The 20,000-nt window shown below is 44.5% G+C and overlaps 2 protein-coding genes across 5 annotated transcripts; one reads left to right on the plus strand and one right to left on the minus strand.

Annotated features, from left to right (window-relative positions):
- The first annotated feature begins 1,511 nt into the window (after positions 1 to 1,511).
- On the plus strand, positions 1,512 to 5,625 carry LOC115135561 (choline-phosphate cytidylyltransferase B-like). Of its 2 annotated transcripts, none has more exons than XM_029670365.2 (8): positions 1,512 to 1,709; positions 2,559 to 2,658; positions 2,905 to 3,018; positions 3,124 to 3,275; positions 3,515 to 3,593; positions 3,733 to 3,875; positions 4,681 to 4,869; positions 5,148 to 5,625. In XM_029670365.2, the coding sequence occupies exons 1-8, from the start codon at positions 1,629 to 1,631 to the stop codon at positions 5,397 to 5,399; spliced, it is 1,110 nt and encodes a 369-aa protein (XP_029526225.1). In that variant the 5' UTR covers positions 1,512 to 1,628; the 3' UTR covers positions 5,400 to 5,625. The 2 variants fall into 2 exon arrangements, with proteins under 2 accessions (XP_029526225.1, XP_029526224.1); XM_029670364.2 differs by having other exon boundaries at positions 1,514 to 1,709; positions 2,902 to 3,018.
- An 8-nt stretch (positions 5,626 to 5,633) lies between these two features.
- LOC115135560 (pyruvate dehydrogenase (acetyl-transferring) kinase isozyme 3, mitochondrial-like) lies at positions 5,634 to 19,959 on the minus strand. Of its 3 annotated transcripts, XM_029670360.2 has the most exons (11): positions 19,272 to 19,959; positions 16,744 to 16,885; positions 16,542 to 16,613; positions 16,242 to 16,426; positions 16,011 to 16,100; positions 8,454 to 8,531; positions 7,924 to 8,000; positions 7,499 to 7,600; positions 7,296 to 7,415; positions 6,690 to 6,803; positions 5,634 to 6,607 (listed from the first exon to the last, which is right to left on the minus strand). In XM_029670360.2, exons 1-11 carry the CDS (start codon positions 19,372 to 19,374, stop codon positions 6,467 to 6,469), a joined length of 1,224 nt encoding a protein of 407 aa, XP_029526220.1. In that variant the 5' UTR covers positions 19,375 to 19,959; the 3' UTR covers positions 5,634 to 6,466. The 3 variants fall into 3 exon arrangements, with proteins under 3 accessions (XP_029526220.1, XP_029526221.1, XP_029526222.1); XM_029670361.2 differs by lacking the exon at positions 7,499 to 7,600; XM_029670362.2 differs by lacking the exon at positions 5,634 to 6,607 and having other exon boundaries at positions 6,717 to 6,803; positions 7,278 to 7,415.
- Positions 19,960 to 20,000: the final 41 nt, after the last annotated feature.

Here is a 20,000-nt window from a genome sequence, read left to right on the forward strand (position 1 = left end):
TCTCCCAATTGCCAATGATTTGCTACCACTCAAATATTATTTTCAGATCATCAGGCTATCCCCAATCTTGCTCCTTGAGTTCACCCTTACAAAAAAAGAAAAACATTTTAAAAAATCACATGTTTTTCAGACACGTGAACGAACACCCTTGTGAATAAATAACGTGATTTTGTTTAAATAAAAAAATCACCACTTCCAACTATGCCTGGTCCTCATCCTCCCATCCAGGATCAACCCTGCTTATCTACAGAGGCAAACCAGAAGTGGGGTGCAGGGTACTGGAACAAATGTTACAAAACTTGCAACTGGAAAAAAGGCAGCGAAAGCAAAGGCCAATGTAACACAACCAAAGACAGGAAAGAGGGAGTAGTTTTATTGAATTGAGTATCATAAAATGGGATCCATTCATAATTAATTTGGTCTTGCAATAGTTCGTTTTGCTATCAATTCTTTTGGGTTTATGTTTTCCATTCAATATAATTATTTTGGTTTGCAATACTAAGAATGTTGATCTCGACTTCAGAAGATTTGCTTGATATTAATGGCATAAAAGTAACTCAAGCACTATATTCCACCATTCTAATAACCCTATGACTCTATTAAAGGTGTTTCAAGCTGCCGTCCTTAATTGAAACATTAACAAATGGGTCTCCCTGCCACAGTTTCGGTAAAAAGCTGAGGGATGGGACTAGAGAAGTGCGACCACTCTTAAATCCATAGACAACACTACGGATGCAGAGACCGACCGTCCATGATATTCAAATGATAGTTTTAACCATGTTTTTAGGCTAAGCAATGTACGTTTATATTTACAAAAATTGCTAATTTGTCATGTGTATTTTTGCAAGGGAAGGCCTAGCCTATAGCTAGCTCAGTGGGATAATACAGTCTTATGTTATAGTCCAAATGTCCATGGGCTGATTCAGGCATAAGGGCATAGTGTCAATGTCCATGGGGTGATTTGGGAATCATGATCAAGCTGAATGACAGTCACAGATGTGTCGTGTGGGCCATTAATGACGTTGCTTGATTGATTGAGCTTTCAGTAAACATTGCAGTGGAGCACATAGATAGGCAACTTTAAGCTTCCTCTTGACCCACTGGAACAGCTTGTCCCACTACTATGTCTGGGTCCAAAGGTCGCCCCAGCCAGATCATTTTTGGGAGCAGTTTCTATTCATGACACTCGGAAATATCATGTTAAAAATAAAATAATATTATCCCACGAGACCAAGTTGAACATCTGTTTCCAGTAGACACGCCAATAATAAGGCCTATTTATTACTTTACAAGTGTAAGAAAGTTCATAACAGCATGACTACATTTACATATCATTTATAAGCTTAGACCAAAAAATAAGAGGGCAGTCAGATTGTAAATGTCTGTTTAGGCCTACGTGGGGAACCCTCGATCCACCTCCTTTCCTCTACAGGGCCTGAAGTATTAACTACTCTTTTCCTTGAACTTTGCACATTAGATTTTCTTGTCACCGGGGTCAGACCAGCCAGCAACATGCAAACTTTCAAACTCCCTCATAGATTGCAGGAGTGCAGCACTGACAGGCTGGGAGTACGAGCAAGCGGACAAGGCGCCAGTCGACGGGCGAACAAGGCAACAGAACATCCAGCATGGTGGGAAGGAGACGTGGCTCCAGGGCCAACAGCGGACCACACCGGCCCCAACAGCAATGCAGTGGAGGACCCCGCAAGGTGAGTTAGACTACTTATAGGAGGCTTATCAAACGGTTAATCAAAAAATACAAAACAGCATATAATGTCTAATCTCTGCCAGGTCTAAGGTGATTTATTGTCAGAGACTACGGATCCACATTTTGAGCCTATTTTTCAGTACTTCATTCTCAATGACAAACCCTATATGCAGCCAGCATTGTTGACTCAGCAAATGTTGCATTTTCTATAATTCTACATTTGATCTATCATTACTAGTAAACAGACCATAGCCTAGTGACGCCAACAACAGTCAGTTATTATATTGCTCTGGAAATAAGTATTGTGTAATATGATCTTATTGTACGCTTTAGTGAATCTGTGTACAGTATGGGAGGGCATGCGTCGAAGGTAGGCTATACCCGACTCTGTCCCCCAGTGTATTGTATAACATAGGCAGCTACAAACGATTCCTCAATAAATGTCATGGTACTGTCACTGTTGTAAATGACGTAATGTTAAAGCATTGTGGTATAGCTCTTCGCCTGGTATATTGATCTCTACCTTCAATTAAAACTTTTTCTTCCGCAGGGATTGAAGTCAATTCTTAAATCATGGGCAGATGTCAAACAGTTCAGAGTTCAAAGTGTACTGACAACTCTACAGATAATTGCTAGCAACCATATACACACCCACTAGCCCTCACATGCAGATATAAACACTAATGAAGCCAGAAATCCCTCTCATATCCAAACACTTATCACAGCCCCGATGATTGCGTTCACTGTAAACATAAAATACTTTACTTATAGAGTATTTATTATCCCCAAATCATCTATGTACCGATATCCCCTCCCATGAGGTAGGTTAACTCTTTCTGTGTCATCTCAGACTCTGAGGGAGCCAGCATTATTTGCCAAGAAAACAGGATATGAGTCAGAAGTTCCTCATGAAAAGATGACCATCGCCCAGGCCAAGAGAGGCACTCCAGGTCAGTCTTCATTACAGGTCAGACCAATCACAGACCAGTCAGACTGATCATAGGTCAGTTTCACCACCAGTTTTATCAATCCTCACTGGGGCTATTAAAGGATGGGCATCGGAAGAGAAGAGATAAGGGCCAGTCGAGAGAGAGAGAGAGAGAGAGAGAGAGAGAGGGATGTGAACGTGAGAGGTGAGACAAGGAGAACGGAGCGAGACGTAGTTAAAGTCATTGTTTTTGCTTTTCTTGTAGCAGTCCGGCCAGTGCGAGTCTATGCCGATGGGATCTTTGACCTCTTCCACTCTGGACACGCGCGTGCTCTGATGCAAGCGAAGAACTTGTTCCCCAACACACATCTCATAGTGGGAGGTAAATAATATATTTTGAATCTCAAGTGCCTTTCAAAGACTGCACAAACACGCGTGTACATAAACCGCACACAGAGAGCATGTCATTGTGTGTCTGTCCTTGCAGTCTGCAGTGATGAACTCACACACAAGTATAAGGGCTACACGGTGATGACAGAGTCGGAGCGCTACGAAGCCCTGATACACTGTCGCTATGTGGATGAGGTGGTACGGGACGCTCCCTGGACCCTCAGCCCTGACTTCCTGAAAAAACATAAGGTCAGCACTTCTGGGTCATATACAGTACACCACTCAATATTACAAACCATCTGCATTGCTTGCGGTTCTGGGTTTTAGGCTGGGGTGTCTGTGTAAGCACTTTGTGACATCTGCCGATGTAAAAGGGCTTCATAAATATATTTGATTTGAACTGTCCTAAAATCTGATACAGATGTACGTAGCCCATGTCCCTTTGATCCACATGAAATGATTTTAGTGCTTTTCTGGGATTTCACCAGATTGACTTCGTGGCCCATGACGATATCCCATACACCTCTGCAGGATCAGAGGATGTCTACAAACACATCAAGGAAGCAGGTAAACAAATCTGCTCTGAAACAGACATGAACTTGTAGCCATTTGAGATTGTGTCTCTGTGTGTTTGCTGAGCTACCGACCGCCTATTCTCTAACCTGTGCCATCTTGGCTGAGCTGTGTTCTCTCTGTTGGGTCTCAGGGATGTTTGTGGCCACACAGAGGACAGACGGCATCTCTACATCCGACCTCATCACCAGGATAGTGAGAGACTATGACCTTTATGTCCGACGCAACCTGCAGAGAGGCTACACAGCCAGAGACCTCAACGTTAGCTTCATCAGGGTATGAATGACCTAAGCACCTAATTGACTTCGAACAATTCATTAAGTTGGAATGACCATTTGTTACAATAATTTGTATTTGAGGAAGTGAAATGGTTGTTACAGTGTCGGTGGTTGTGGTTGATAAACAGAAGATGCCTTATAGCCGACCACTTGACTTGTCATAGGCTGTTCTCTCTGCTATCGCACGGCAAACGGTACCGGAGCGCCAAGTCTGGGACCAAAAGGTTCCTGAACAGCTTCAAGCCCCAAGCCATAAGACTGCTGAACAGTTCATCAAATGGCCACCCTGACTATTTACATTGACTTTATTATTTGCACTGACTCTCTTGCACTGGCTCTATGCACACTCACGACTCTACCCACACACTTACACATACTGTAATACACTGACACTCCAACACACACACACACACACACACATGTATATTGAAGCTACGCACACACACACTCACACATAGACACACTTTCACACACACACACACACACACACACGTATATTGAAGCTACTCACACATAGACACACTTTCACACTTCACATACACTGCTGCTACTGTGTTTATTATCTATCCTGATTGCCTAGTCACTTTTACCCCTACCTACATGAACACACTGTATAACCTCAACTACCTCGTACCCCTGCACATTGACTCAGTACTGGTACGCTTTGTATATTGTTGTTATTGTGTTACTATTTCCTTTTTTTTTTAGCAAATACTTGTCTTACTTTCTATCTCTGCATTGTTGGGAATGGGCTCATGAGTAAGCATTTCAAGTAAAGTCTACACATGTGATTTATTCTGCAGGAGAAGAAAATCCGTCTGCAGAACCAGGTGGATCGTATGAAGGAGACGGTGAAGACAGTGGAGGAGAAGTCCAAGCACTTTGTGTTCAAGGTGGAGGAGAAGAGCCATGACCTCATCCAGAAGTGGGAGGAGAAGTCACGGGAGTTCATTGGGAATTTCCTGGAGTTGTTTGGTCCAGATGGAGCGTGGGTGAGTTTACCTTTAGCCCACAATAGATACTATAGTAGGAAGTGTTAACGGTCAATAGGGGGAAGATAGTTAGTATTGATCTCATTCCTCTACGCAAGTGACCACTCCTTATGAACAAGTAGCTTAGTAAAGCAACACTTAGTTGGTCAAACAATTTAAAAAAGGATTAATTCACTCTCACTCCCTCTCTTTGTCTCGCCCTCTCTCTCCCTCCCTATCTCTCGCTCTCTCTCTGTCCTGCTCTTTCTCTCTGTTTCTCTCTCTCCCTCTCTGAGCAGCATGTGATCCAGGAGCAGAGTGGGCGCATGCTCCAGGCCCTGTCACCCTACGCGTCACCCGTTGCCTCGCCCCGTGGCTCCCCCAGCAGCAGCCCCACCAGAGGGCGCTCCCCATCACCCCCCTCCTCTCCCACATCCCCTTCCTCCCGATCCCCTCGTTCTCCCCGTTCCCCTCATTCCTCTCCCACCTCCCCTTCCTCTCGCAAGGGTGCCTTTGCCTATCCCTTAACCTTCCTCGGGGATGACGAGTAGAGATGGCACTGTCATTCCCAAACAAACACAGACAAACACTCAGTGTACATGGTTACTTTGTGCACTTCGTGTATGTAAGATGTCACCCACAGTTTATCATATTTGTGTTATTTGATTGTGTATGTTAAGGTAACTGAATGCACTGTGGTATCTCAATCAGTTTACTCACTCCATTCTCACTTCTGATTCCTGTACCACACAAAAACATAAAAATAATACCACTTTTTCACTGTCTCCATTTTGCATCAACCAGGCTTTATTTTTCTTTAGAAATACTTAGTGAAACGCTCAAATTTGCATTCAGTTGTCTATGATATGCAGTAAAAACAAAACATTTCGGACATTTTCTTTTTAATATTAAATACAAAACAATCATTTCCGAGAGTATTTTTTGTCATGCAATAAGTAATCTAAAGTAAGATATGTCTCAAATTATTTAGATATTGTTCCATGCATTTCATAAGCATCCAAAGTTATTATAATCTCTTAATAACTTACAGTACCAAATTGCATCATCATGCATTCAAATAACATCCCGAGTAACATTTCATGTCACAAACACATACATATTAACCTAATCCCTTTTTCTAAACTGGGAAAATGCCCACTGGGTTAATCTATTGAAAACCATTGTACACTGCCATAAAATGATAAACTAATATTCTTGTTTCACACAGTATACTGTTACGCTAGGCCATTATTTGCATTAAGGGAAAAAGTACATTATTTCCCGTGGTGTCACTCCCACGTGACACTTATTAAACCTAATAACAGAGTCACGCTATCTGACGGAGGAGGTCACCAATCGCAATCTGCTACCATGGAAACTGTGGTCAATAATAACATACCAGCACACAAGGAAATAAAGATGATCTGGATTAAAACTGTGTTTTGGCTTTACCTGCCTGATGGAAATAAATATGTTACCTGTTGAGACAATATTTCAGTCAGTGCTGTGCTTTAGTTCTGTGCTTCACTGTAGGAGTGGAAGGTAACTTAATGTGTCTGTCATGTGACTTAGACCTGACCTATGGCATGCAGCATTGCCTGAGGGCCAGACTCAAGAGTTATTTGATCTTGTACTTGGCTGCATCACGTGGGTCACTGCTAGGGTTGCTCCAGTCATCTGCCTCAGGGCCAGTCTGGTAATGTCTCCACGCCGACTTGTTGAAGACGGGGAGACGTTCAAAGGACTCGCTGGACAGAGCCTGGAGCTCAGGGAGAAACAAATATGAAACCACAGCCAGATGATAACGACAATATGCTACTTAACTAAGTCCTTTAACGCACCTTCAGATAGATGACAGCGTCTGTACCCACCCCCTCCATGGAGTAGAGGTTCAGGTCTCCTTGGAAGTAACGTGCATAAAGTCGAGAAATGGGGAGACCATACCCAAAGCCAGCCTAAGGACGGAGAGGAAAGAGTGGTTCATACTCCAAACTGCGGGTCAATAGACTGGCCGCGTCATGAAAAGTTGCATGCGCAGTTCCTCGTCAGAAACCAGCTCTTTTCTACTAGCAGAGGATACGATAACACACAACTTCAAATGCAGCCTGTGCTTGTTAACAAACACGTTATCAGATGGTTATCGTCTAGAACGTCACTATGTCACCAGAGGATTGATTGCAGAGCCAGCGAATCAAGGTCAAATATCACAAATAGAGCTGGATAAAGCCAGAAGAATAATATGCTTGTTGAATATAGATAGCTATAGCCATCCGTCTGGTCTGTTTTCATGGTCATCACTCACTCCCTGTTACGTTTGTCAAGGTCCCGGCATCAGTGTTCGCTATCTTGCTACAGCACTTTTTGGTGCCGGGGCGCACGTGCATCACTCGAACATGATGCTGGTAAACCAAAAAAATGTCTCTATACACCTATTTGGGATGTGTTACCAGTGGTGCAGCCTGAGTTCCATTTCCTGGTTCAAGGCTCGGGGTGGGGGCGGTGGAGTACATGTAGCTAAAGAGCTTGTCAATCTTCCTGAGGGGCACGCCCCCTCCTCTGTCACTGATCTGAGGGGAGAGGACAGGTGTGTGTGAGAACCATGATGAGGTCATCTAAAAACACCAGACCGGTGTCCGTGCCAGTAACAGACCTTGATAGAGAGGTCTTCCTTTCCAAGCGTCACCATGGCCTTCACTTGGGGGAGTCCAGCACTACTGTTCTCATGGAGCTCCACTGTGGCCCGCATCGAATTCTACATAGTCATTCAATAAACATTAATGAATACACATAACTCAGTTGGAACGTATAAATACAACAGGATACAACCAACGATGTTACACACCTACAGTGCATTCGGGAAGTATTCAGACCCCTTGACTTTTTCAACATTTTGTTACGTTACAGCCTTACTCTAAAACAAGTTAATCTATTTTAGAATAAGACTGTAACGTAACAAAATGTTGAAAAAGTCAAGGGGTCTAAATACTTTCCGAATGCACCGTACACTACAAATTAGGACCAGTTAATTGATAGCCTAGAGAAGCTTTCGTTCAGTGCAACATAAATGCCAGTCACCTTGAAGAGCTCAAACAGCATATGGAACAAGTGAGATGGAACATAAACCACCTGGATAGCCTTCGAAGGGGCCTTGGCTGAGGAAAGAGACATGTAAATGTTAATGTGAAATAAAGGCAATCAATATGTATCAATCGTTCTCTGTTCACATATTACAGTAGTCCTGTTTCACGTAATATCACACGAAAATAGATTTCCATTGGATCTGCTCCTCCTCTGTTTACATTTGCAGGTTCGGACAGGAGCCAACGGGAAACTCTGATATGAGGCCAACTTTCCATTCCAGATGACTTTTTTCATTGCAGCTAATAAACCTGCCATATCCTAACCAAGAGCTTAGCGCATACTCAGACGTTTATAAATCTAAGCGCCAGTGCCTTCTATCCTACCTATATTGCATTATAGACATGCTACCAGCCTTCATGTAAGCGAATGGCTTCGTACAACAGCTTATAAATGCATAGACGGCTATTCCTCTTTTATAATGCATACACAGGTGGCTCAGTGTGTTTGATTACATTTCAACTTACAATTGTACTCTTCTATGTTCAGCTCAGGGGCGACCAAGTAGTACTGCTCACAGAGCATCTTAGCGGTCTCATAAGCATCTGTAAAAGACAGTAGCATAGAGGCACAGAGGATTAATGTTATGTGGCACTGTGTTCAACTTTGACCTAATCTCCGCCTCACTTTCAGAGAAAAAAAAGCAGTAGAGCTAGGTTTTACACAGTCAGACGTAACAAAAAACAAACCAAAAAAAGATACAGAAATGTACAAATTATACATTTCTGATATCGGTATTTAAATACAATCAAAAATAATAATAATTCAATACAGTAATATGAGATCTGTATGTAAAACATTTACCATTTTTGTCAGTTAGCAGATGCTCTTATCCAGAGTGTCTTGCAGTTAGAACATTCATCTTAAGATGAATAATATTGTATACACACGAAGGTGTCCTCCATTTCAATAGTAATCATCCGCGACATCTCAAAATCATTATCCCGACTGGTGTGCACTGGGCTATTCTACAAACAGAGCCTGGTGGAAAGTCCCCCTCTCTTCTCGTACAGACATGCACAATCAGGGACATGCTGGTCCATTCTATCCCGAAGCCTGACCATACAAACTGGTTATCGCTACAAGGGAACTAGAAGTGTGGACGATGTGCTCAATGTAACAACACGGCAAACAGTAAATACTTCACGCACCCTCTTAACAGGCCGAGAGTTCTACCAGAGACAGTTCAACAATTGTAACATTGTGTATATGCTTAAGTGACTGTAAAGCCTATGTGGGCCAAACAGAAAGATATTTCCAAATAAGAATATCTGAACACAAAACAGGGATCAGCACGGGCAATATTGAACATGCTATGGTAAAACACTACTTAGAAGCCAAACACGGCCCATTGTCCTCTTTGCGCTTTGTGGGCATGGAACAGGTTCATCAGAGTTGGCAAGGTCCCTAAAATGCTCTCACAACGAGAGATGTTTTGGATTGATAGGTTAAACACCATGCATCCTCTTGGTCTAAGCAATTATTTCTCATTCAGACTATTCTTGTGTATATGGCTGCGCTGTCATTTGGATGCTCATGTAGGCTATATTTACATACATTCAATCACAATCTTTCTGTCTAAAAATATTTTCATACCCCAAAATCATCTATTTTTGTAGGCTTTATTGTGTCCTAGGAAGTAATGAATTGCGCTAAAATATCTCAAATTTCCTACGTTATCATGATACCTAAATGCAATTTTTCGAGTTTATTCTGCTGATCTGTGTATTTGTAAGTAGAGTATATTGTAACAATTGTTTGTTTGACTAATCATTTGAGTACCGCTATGCACCGCCATCGCACAGTTGTAGGCAATTGTAATGATCACCTAGGCACCTGCATAAAAAAAACGATGTCTTTGGCACATCTCTTGATGCTCTGATGAAAGCATAACTGCCAAAATGCGTTAGCCTACCAGGACTAAAATAAAATGAAATATTTTGGGGGAGTTCCACCGTTTCCCAATGTTCTTGAACCTGAGATTTAATTTGAAGCCATTGCCACATAATGCAGAGCACCCAGCTAATAAATTGAGATAGCGCACCCGTTACCCACTCCACATGAAGGTACCCAAAAGCAATAATTTCTGATGAAAAAACACAAGTGTAAAAAATGTGTGGATATAGCGTTTTGGAAAGAATCTCTTCACATACAGTGCATTCGGAAAGAATTCAGACCCCTTGACTTTTTCCACATTTTGTTACGTTACAGCCTTATTCTAAAATGGATTCAATTGTTGTTGCTTTTCTCATCAATCTACACACAATACCCCATAATGACAAAGCAAAATAAGGTTTTTAGAGTCTTCTTGGGTATTTTTACATTTACATTTAAGTCATTTAGCAGACGCTCTTATCCAGAGCGACTTACAAATTGGTGCGTTCACCTTAAGACATCCAGTGGAACAGCCACTTTACAATAGTGCATCTAAATCTTTTAAGGGGGGGGTGAGAAGGATTACTTTATCCTATCCTAGGTATTCCTGAAAGAGGTGGGGTTTCAGGTGTCTCCGGAAGGTGGTGATTGACTCCGCTGTCCTGGCGTCGTGAGGGAGTTTGTTCCACCATTGGGGGGCCAGAGCAGCGAACAGTTTTGACTGGGCTGCGCGGGAACTGTACTTCCTCAGTGGTAGGGAGGCGAGCAGGCCAGAGGTGGATGAACGCAGTGCCCTTGTTTGGGTGTAGGGCCTGATCAGAGCCTGGAGGTACTGAGGTGCCGTTCCCCTCACAGCTCCGTAGGCAAGCACCATGGTCTTGTAGCGGATGCGAGCTTCAACTGGAAGCCAGTGGAGAGAGCGGAGGAGCGGGGTGACGTGAGAGAACTTGGGAAGGTTGAACACCAGACGGGCTGCGGCGTTCTGGATGAGTTGTAGGGGTTTAATGGCACAGGCAGGGAGCCCAGCCAACAGCGAGTTGCAGCAATCCAGACAGGAGATGACAAGTGCCTGGATTAGGACCTGCGCTGCTTCCTGTGTGAGGCAGGGTCGTACTCTGCGGATGTTGTAGAGCATGAACCTACAAGAACGGGCCACCGCCTTGATGTTAGTTGAGAACGACAGGGTGTTGTCCAGGATCACGCCAAGGTTCTTAGCGCTCTGGGAGGAGGACACAATGGAGTTGTCAACCGTGATGGCGAGATCATGGAACGGGCAGTCCTTCCCGGGAGGAAGAGCAGCTCCGTCTTGCCGAGGTTCAGCTTGAGGTGGTGATCCGTCATCCACACTGATATGTCTGCCAGACATGCAGAGATGCGATTCGCCACCTGGTCATCAGAAGGGGGAAAGGAGAAGATTAATTGTGTGTCGTCTGCATAGCAATGATAGGAGAGACCATGTGAGGTTATGACAGAGCCAAGTGACTTGGTGTATAGCGAGAATAGGAGAGGGCCTAGAACAGAGCCCTGGGGGACGCCAGTGGTGAGAGCGCGTGGTGAGGAGACAGATTCTCGCCACGCCACCTGGTAGGAGCGACCTGTCAGGTAGGACGCAATCCAAGCGTGGGCCGCGCCGGAGATGCCCAACTCGGAGAGGGTGGAGAGGAGGATCTGATGGTTCACAGTATCGAAGGCAGCCGATAGGTCTAGAAGGATGAGAGCAGAGGAGAGAGAGTTAGCTTTAGCAGTGCGGAGGGCCTCCGTGATACAGAGAAGAGCAGTCTCAGTTGAATGACTAGTCTTGAAACCTGACTGATTTGGATCAAGAAGGTCATTCTGAGAGAGATAGCGGGAGAGCTGGCCAAGGGACGGCACGTTCAAGAGTTTTGGAGAGAAAAGAAAGAAGGGATACTGGTCTGTAGTTGTTGACATCGGAGGGATCGAGTGTAGGTTTTTTCAGAAGGGGTGCAACTCTCGCTCTCTTGAAGACAGAAGGGACGTAGCCAGCGGTCAGGGATGACTTGATGAGCGAGGTGAGGTAAGGGAGAAGGTCTCCGGAAATGGTCTGGAGAAGAGAGGAGGGAATAGGGTCAAGCGGGCAGGTTGTTGGGCGGCCGGCCGTCACAAGACGCGAGATTTCATCTGGAGAGAGAGGGAGAAAGAGGTCAGAGCACAGGGTAGGGCAGTGTGAGCAGAACCAGCGGTGTCGTTTGACTTAGCAAACGAGGATCGGATGTCGTCGACCTTCTTTTCAAAATGGTTGACGAAGTCATCTGCAGAGAGGGAGGAGGGGGGGGGGAGGAGGATTCAGGAGGGAGGAGAAGGTGGCAAAGAGCTTCCTAGGGTTAGAGGCAGATGCTTGGACTTTAGAGTGGTAGAAAGTGGCTTTAGCAGCAGAGACAGAAGAGGAAAATGTAGAGAGGAGGGAGTGAAAGGATGCCAGGTCCGCAGGGAGGCGAGTTTTCCTCCATTTCCGCTCGGCTGCCCGGAGCCCTGTTCTGTGAGCTCGCAATGAGTCGTCGAGCCACGGAGCAGGAGGGGAGGACCGAGCCGGCCTGGAGGATAGGGGACATAGAGAATCAAGGGATGCAGAAAGGGAGGAGAGGAGGGTTGAGGAGGCAGAATCAGGAGATAGGTTGGAGAAGGTTTGAGCAGAGGGAAGAGATGATAGGATGGAAGAGGAGAGAGTAGCGGGGGAGAGAGAGCGAAGATTGGGACGGCGCGATACCATCCGAGTAGGGGCAGTGTGGGAAGTGTTGGATGAGAGCAAGAGGGAAAAGGATACAAGGTAGTGGTCGGAGACTTGGAGGGGAGTTGCAGTGAGGTTAGTGGAAGAACAGCATCTAGTATGAGATAAGATGAGGTCGAGCGTATTGCCTGCCTTGTGAGTAGAGGGGGAAGGTGAGAGGGTGAGGTCAAAAGAGGAGAGGAGTGGAAAGAAGGAGGCAGAGAGGAATGAGTCAAAGGTAGACGTGGGGAGGTTAAAGTCGCCCAGAACTGTGAGAGGTGAGCTGTCCTCAGGAAAGGAGCTTATCAAGGCATCAAGCTCATTAATGAACTCTCCGAGGGAACCTGGAGGGCGATAAATGATAAGGATGTTAAGCTTGAAAGGGCTGGTAACTGTGACAGCATGGAATTCAAAGGAGGCGATAGACAGATGGGTAAGGGGAGAAAGAGAGAATGACCACTTGGGAGAGATGAGGATCCCGGTGCCACCACCCCGCTGACCAGAAGCTCTCGGGGTGTGCGAGAACACGTGGGCGGACGAAGAGAGAGCAGTAGGAGTAGCAGTGTTATCTGTGGTGATCCATGTTTCCGTCAGTGCCAAGAAGTCGAGGGACTGGAGGGAGGCATAGGCTGAGATGAACTCTGCCTTGTTGGCCGCAGATCGGCAGTTCCAGAGGCTACCGGAGACCTGGAACTCCACGTGGGTCGTGCGCGCTGGGACCACCAGATTAGAGTGGCGCGGCCACGCGGTGTGGAGCGTTTGTATGGTCTGTGCAGAGAGGAGAGAACAGGGATAGACAGACACATAGTTGACAGGCTACAGAAGAGGCTACGCTAATGCAAAGGAGATTGGAATGACAAGTGGACTACACGTCTCGAATGTTCAGAAAGTTAAGCTTACGTAGCAGGAATCTTATTGACTAAAATAATTCAAATGATACAGTACTGCTGAAGTAGGCTAGCTGGCAGTGGCTGCGTTGTTGTTGTTCTATCTCTCTATAGTGCTGTTTCTTGTATTATGGTCTCTTGTTTCTTTAGAGGTTTCACTTTGTTGTCCTTTTTCTTTTCCTTCTGTCCTTATTTTGTCTTCCTTTCTTCTGTTAACTAGATATTTTTTGTTGTTATTCTTTGTAAGCTAGCTAGCTTCTATATGATATATGAAACTACAAGCTTGGCACACCTGTATTTGGGGAGTTTTTCCCCATTCTCCTCTACAGATCCACTCAAGCTCTGTCAGATTGGATGGGGAGCGTCACTACACAGCTATTTTCAGGTCTCTCCAGAGATGTTCGATCGGCTTCAAGTTCGGAGTTTGGCTGGGCCACTCAAGGACATTCAGAGACTTGTCCCGAAACCACTCCTGCGTTGTCTTGGCTGTGTGCTTAGGGTCGTTGTCCTGTTGGAAGGTGAACCGTTGCCCCAGTCTGAGGTCCTCAGCGCTCTGGAACAGTTTTTCATCTGGGATCTCTCTGTATTTTGCTCCGCTTATCATTCCCTCGATCCTGACTAGTCTCCCAATCCCTGCCGCTGAATAACATCCCCACAGCATGATGCTGCCACCACCATGCTTCACCGTAGGGATGGTGCCGGGTTTCCTCCAGACGTGACCCTTGGCATTCAGGCCAAAGAGATTCATTTTGGTTTCATCAGACCAGAAAATATTGTTTCTCATGGTCTGAGAGTCCTTTAGGTACCTTTTGGCAAACTCCAAGCGAGCCGCCATGTGCCTTTTACTGAGAAGTTGCTTCCGCCTGGGCACTCTACCATAAAGGCCTGATTGGTGGAGTGCTGCAGAGATGGTTGTCCTTCTGGAAGGTTCTCCAATCTCCACAGAGGAACTCTGGAGCTCTGTCAGAGTGACCACCGGGTTCTTGGTCCCCTCCCTGACCAAGGCCCTTCTCCCTCGATTGCTCAGTTTGGCCGGCCAGGCGGCCAGCTCTAGGAAGAGTCTTGGTGGTTCCAAACTTCTTCCATTTAAGAATTATGGAGGCCACTGTGTTCTTGGGGACCTTCAATGCTGCAGAAATTTGTTAGTACCCTTCCCCAGATCTGTGAATTGACACAATCCTGTCTCTGAGCTCTACGGACATTTCCTTCGACCTCATGGCTTAGTTTTTGCTCTGACATGCACTGTCAACTGTGGGACCTTATGTAGACAGGTGTGTGCCTTTCCAAATCATGTCCAATCAATTGAATTCACCACAGGTGGATTCCAGTCTCATAGCAAAGGGTCTGAATACTTATGTAAATAAAGTATTTCAAAGTAATGTGCTCATAATCATCCTTCACTCATGCTGCCAAACATACCCTTGTAAAACTGACCATCCTACCAATCCTTGACGATGTCATTTACAAAATAGCGTCCAATACCCTACTCAACAAATTGGATGCAGTCTATCACAGTGCCATCCGTTTTGTCACCAAAGCCCCATATACTACCCACCATTGTGACCTGTACGCTCTCGTTGGCTGGCCCTCGCTTCATACTCGTCGCCAAACCCACTGGCTCCATGTCATCTACAAGACCCTGCTAGGTATTGTCCCCCCTCCCCCTTATCTCAGCTCGCTGGTCACCATAGCATCACCCACCTGTAGCACGAGCTCCAGCAGGTATATCTCTTTGGTCACCCCCAAAACCAATTATTTCTTTGGCCGCCTCTCCTTCCAGTTCTCTGCTGCCAATGACTGGAACGAACTACAAAAATCTCTGAAACTGGAAACACTTATCTCCCTCACTAGCTTTAAGCACCAACTGTCAGAGCAGCTCACAGATTACTGCACCTGTACATAGCCCACCTATAATTGATCTTTCCCTACTGTATGTATTTTATTGATTTATTTTGCTACTTTGCACCCCATTATTTTTATTTCTACTTTGCACATTCTTCCACTGCAAATCTACCACCAGTGTTTTACTTGCTATATTGTATTTACTTTGCCACCATGGCCTTTTTTTTTGCCTTTACCTCCCTTATCTCACCTCATTTGCTCACATCATATATAGACTTGTTTATACTGTATTATTGACTGTATGTTTGTTTTACTCCATGTGTAACTCTGTGTCGTTGAATGTGTCGAACTGCTTTGCTTTATCTTGGCCAGGTCGCAATTGTAAATGAGAACTTGTTCTCAACTTGCCTACCTGGTTAAATAAAGGTGAAAAAATATAAATAAATAAAAAATGTGCTCATTATAAAGCTGTTTTCGCTTTGTCATTATAGGGTATTGTGTGTAGAATAATTGAATCCATTTTAAAATAAGGCTGTAATGTAACAAAATGTCAAAAAAGTAAATAGGTCTGAATACTTTCCCGAATGGACTGTACTCTTTATTGAATACAGTTTGAATAAGCTGATGTCGCCCTGATGCAGTCTGACTCAAAGTTGCTATTTGTCAAGCATTAGGATCAGTGGTATTCTGCTCACCTTTCACCACCTCAGGGACATTGCAGGTCGGATCAATACTTCCTATGTGTTTGGGATGGGAGGTGGTTCTGTCATCACCAAAAAGGAGTGCTGAAACAAAGTCTCACCTGATCAAGATCCTCATCAACATCCACTATAAACTCCAAGTCATTCACATGCACTAATTTTTATTTTATTTTTATTTTCTACACACATATATAAATAGCTGTATTGGCTGGTGATGTCACTTACTGTGCTGGTTGATGAGCATGCGGAAGGATATCCTGTTGGTGTAAAAGCGATCCAGGAAGTACTGAACGTTGCTGCTGATAAAAGGATCAAAGCCAAACTTCTGCTTGTACTCTATGACACCCTGGGCCATGGTGGGGACCACTTCATTGTGCCTATTACGGATTTTGACCAGGGTGTCTAGAAAGCTGTTCCAGAGAAATATGGTGTGAGGACTCTCAGAAGTCTCAGTGCTGTCTGAAGTCTCAGTGCTGTCTGAAGATGTGGTGGGTGCCTGGTGCGACTGTGTACATGTCAACTCACTCATTTAAGGTGCGGCTGTCCTCCGGACCCCTGTGTTCATAATCCAGTAGCTCTTCAAAGCTCTGAATGTACCTGAAACACAAAGACCACAACACACTGTCATACCCTGGCGTACACACAGACGGATGTCACCATGCATCCCAGAATACTGTGCGCACAGTCACCCCTGAATCAGCACAGAGGGACAGACAGAGGTTCTCACCAACTGTGCACCAGTTTGACGGACGGCTGGATACGCAGGTCACTGGGTAACAGGTTGATTTCCTTCATGGTGTTGGCCCCCCGCACCGCAAGCTCCTTACGCAGGAACACGTAGGAGGTCTTCTCACATGCATTCTCCCTGCCTGTGGAAAAACATGGGGTCAATAAACTGGTGACTGGTAGCAGACCAATACTTGTGCTGTGTTCATTGGACAGAGGTTGTAAAACAAGATTATATCAACAGACCTCTCATGCATGTCAGTTGGAACTTTCAAAGTGTCTGTCTCAGAACCACCTGAATTCTTGGAGCTTCCCACGTCTGCCTCATTTGATGGAGGTTTGTGACAAAACCACTGACGGAGGTTTGTATTAGTCCAATAAATTGGCCATAAGTACATATGAGGACACTGAGGCCTGGACCTCTAATGTTTTCTAATTTGAAAATAAAGAACTGGTCAACATTTAGTCAGCAGCTTACCACACTGTATCCCACTTTTGGCTTGCTTCTGAAGCTAAGCAGGGTTGGTCTTGGTCAGTCCCTGATGCTACTGGAAGTGGTGTTGGAGGGACAGTAGGAAGCACTCTTTCCTCTGGTCTAAAAATAAAATATCCCAATGCCCCAGGGCAGTGATTGGGGACATTGCCACGCGTAGGGTGCCATCTTTCGGATGGGACGTTGAACAGGTGTTCTGACTCTCTGTGGTCACTAAAGATCCCATGGCACTTATTGTAAGAGTAGGGGTGTTAACCCTGGTGTCCTGGTTAAATTCCCAATCTGGCCCTCATACCATCATGGCCACCTAATTATCCCCAGCTTCCAATTGGCTCATTCATCCCCCTGTACCTATTTCCCAGGTCATTGCTGTAAATGAGAATGTGTGCTTAGTCAACTTACCTGGGAAAAACAAAATCTAAATATTGCTCCCAGCGTTGATCACAACGCTTATATTCTTGATCTAACTCTGTCCTCTCGCGACACAGTGCGGGACTCTTGCCATATCTACAAACATCCCCAAAACCAACAAAAACTGACTATGAGATTGATTGCACAACTGGCAAACAGTCATTTATAGATAGCCCATGTCAACCAGTCAGGTGGCTAGCTGCCGCCAGAGGCTGTTATTGCAGCAACGTTGAATGTCTCTGGCTAGTATTACTCTTACTTCATCCTTCTATCTGACTAACATTAAACAGAGCCTCTCAGCACTAGCAGAAAATACGCTACTAAGTTCTCCTAATAACTTTGTTATTGGCGAGGCTGAGGCAGGCTGCAATGGATGCAGGAGGAAGCAGAGGAGACAAGAGAGAGAGGAAGCAGAGGAGACAAGAGAGAGAGAGGAAGCAGAGGAGACAAGAGAGAGAGGAAGCAAGCAGAGAGAGAGAGAGAGATTAGTACAGTGGCTACAAAACTTGCGGTCGGGGGACCCATTCCCATGGGAAAAGAAAATCTGTACTAATCTTATCAAACAAGTTAGGAACTTAAAGAAAGGAAGATGTGTTGTAATATGAACATAACATGAACATCTGTAATCAAAATGCGAACAATACAGTTCTATAAATGTCGTATGTATCAGTGTGAATCATTTGTCATAACTCCCCCCTTTCAGAGGTATAACATTACAATTGTATAGTTAATAGGCCATGTGTTTGTAGATCGACTGAGTCGAATGAACCTACAGCGGCCAAGGTGATAAAGGCTGTGTTTTCCTGTTCTGCAAATAAAATTTAAAAAATATTTTTATTGTAAAGAAATGCAGTAAATGAGCTTCCAATATTATTGCCAGTTACTCTATGAATATGGCTGCCACACATGCAGCAATAGGTCAGTGGCCAGTTCATATTGAGAGGCAGAACGACATGGAGCTATTTATAATGAGCTGCTGCTACGAACAGTGTTGTGCAGCTGTGAGCCAAAAGTTTCCAGTGGACAGACAGAGTGCTTTCGGGTTGACCTTAGACAGTTCAGCTGGCACAGTTTGTTCTCTAAACTTAAGACACTTACTCTCACAGAGCACGTGGCTTACTGAGAGACTGAAGCCATCCATCTCTACACCAACATACAAACTCTAGAATGACAGACAGTGGAAATGTATCAAGGCCTCTGTGAGACTGATGTCACATTACTTAAATGGAGGTGGCAGCTGATTTAACTATCTACTGTTTATCAAAGCCACACTCAGGCATTATTGGGAAAGTAAGCGTTTTAAATATGAAGTGCCGCTGTCTCATATATCGCGTAAACACAGTAATGTTCTTATCGCACACTAACAATAACATCTGAGGTGTATTCATTCTGTCGACTCTGTTGAAAAACGTTTCTTAAACTGAAGCAAACGAAACGGAGAGGGACCTACTTGAATTAATCCAATAGAAACTCTCGTTTGGCTATGTTGGCTTCCGTTAGGAAATGGTAAACGTTTTCCATATACACCCGTTCGTTAAATAAAGCCATCAGTTATTTGTTCAATCAAATGGCAACCCTGTGTCCATGACATTTAAACTCTTGGGAGTATTTATTTTTATACTCACCAAAGTCCAGAAACTGCTTGATAGACATCGGCGAGGGAGAGAACCTCGAATAATATTCTACTTTCGATGTTACATCTTTTAGTAGAAAGTTGAACAGCCTCATGATTGCTTCAAGTAATCACTTTCTAACCGTCAACACACATAAATATGAGTACAGTTGATGGCATAAGAACGATTTCCAAACAACCCCCTGTCTACTTGCATCGACAAATATAAACACTCAATACAAGTTACATGCTGATATCCCCTCCTTTGACAGTAGCCCCCCATGTTACATTGATGCATTCGGAAGTACTGTGTGTGTGTGTGTCTAATTCCGACCCACGTGACAGCAGGACGTGCAACCTTATTGGCTGACAGAACCTCTCCCTTCACCAGAATGATACAAATTTGCCATTGGGCAGTTGGCATCAAAGTGCTCTTTTGTCTAGCTAGCTAGCAGGAACGTCATTGTAACTTCAATGCCATTTGGAGGGAATTTATTGTTATGACTTTAGATGAGGGTATATAATTATTGGTCATGTATACCTTCTGGGCTCTTGTTCAGACAAACTAGACATGTAATTCCATGAACAATACCGCGCCACTGTTTAGGAATAGCCGATGTTCTTCCAACTAATCTCGTAAGAAGCAGAATGCATTAATCCAAATGTTATTTGGTAAACAGATATCTTGAAGAAAATGTAAGTGCCTGTTTCCCCCAGGCTACTTGCAAATCACTCCAATACC

The sequence above is a fragment of the Oncorhynchus nerka genome, linkage group LG10 (genome assembly GCF_034236695.1).
Source record: "Oncorhynchus nerka isolate Pitt River linkage group LG10, Oner_Uvic_2.0, whole genome shotgun sequence".
NCBI classification, from domain to species: Eukaryota; Metazoa; Chordata; class Actinopteri; order Salmoniformes; family Salmonidae; genus Oncorhynchus; species Oncorhynchus nerka.

Excerpts from the sequence above, each read along its gene's own strand:
- LOC115135560 (XM_029670360.2), bottom strand. The coding sequence starts at position 19,374 with ATGAGGCTGTTCAACTTTCTACTAAAAGATGTAACATCGAAAGTAGAA. Across the intron at positions 16,886-19,271 it reads CAAGCAGTTTCTGGACTTTG|GCAGGGAGAATGCATGTGAG; the intron begins GTGAGTATAAAA and ends GTTTTTCCACAG. Across the intron at positions 6,804-7,295 it reads GAACTCAGGCTGCACCACTG|GCTGGCTTTGGGTATGGTCT; the intron begins GTAACACATCCC and ends CTCCGTCCTTAG.
- LOC115135561 (XM_029670364.2), top strand. The coding sequence starts at position 1,629 with ATGGTGGGAAGGAGACGTGGCTCCAGGGCCAACAGCGGACCACACCGG. Across the intron at positions 3,019-3,123 it reads CACACATCTCATAGTGGGAG|TCTGCAGTGATGAACTCACA; the intron begins GTAAATAATATA and ends CTGTCCTTGCAG. Across the intron at positions 4,870-5,147 it reads TTGGTCCAGATGGAGCGTGG|CATGTGATCCAGGAGCAGAG; the intron begins GTGAGTTTACCT and ends CTCTCTGAGCAG.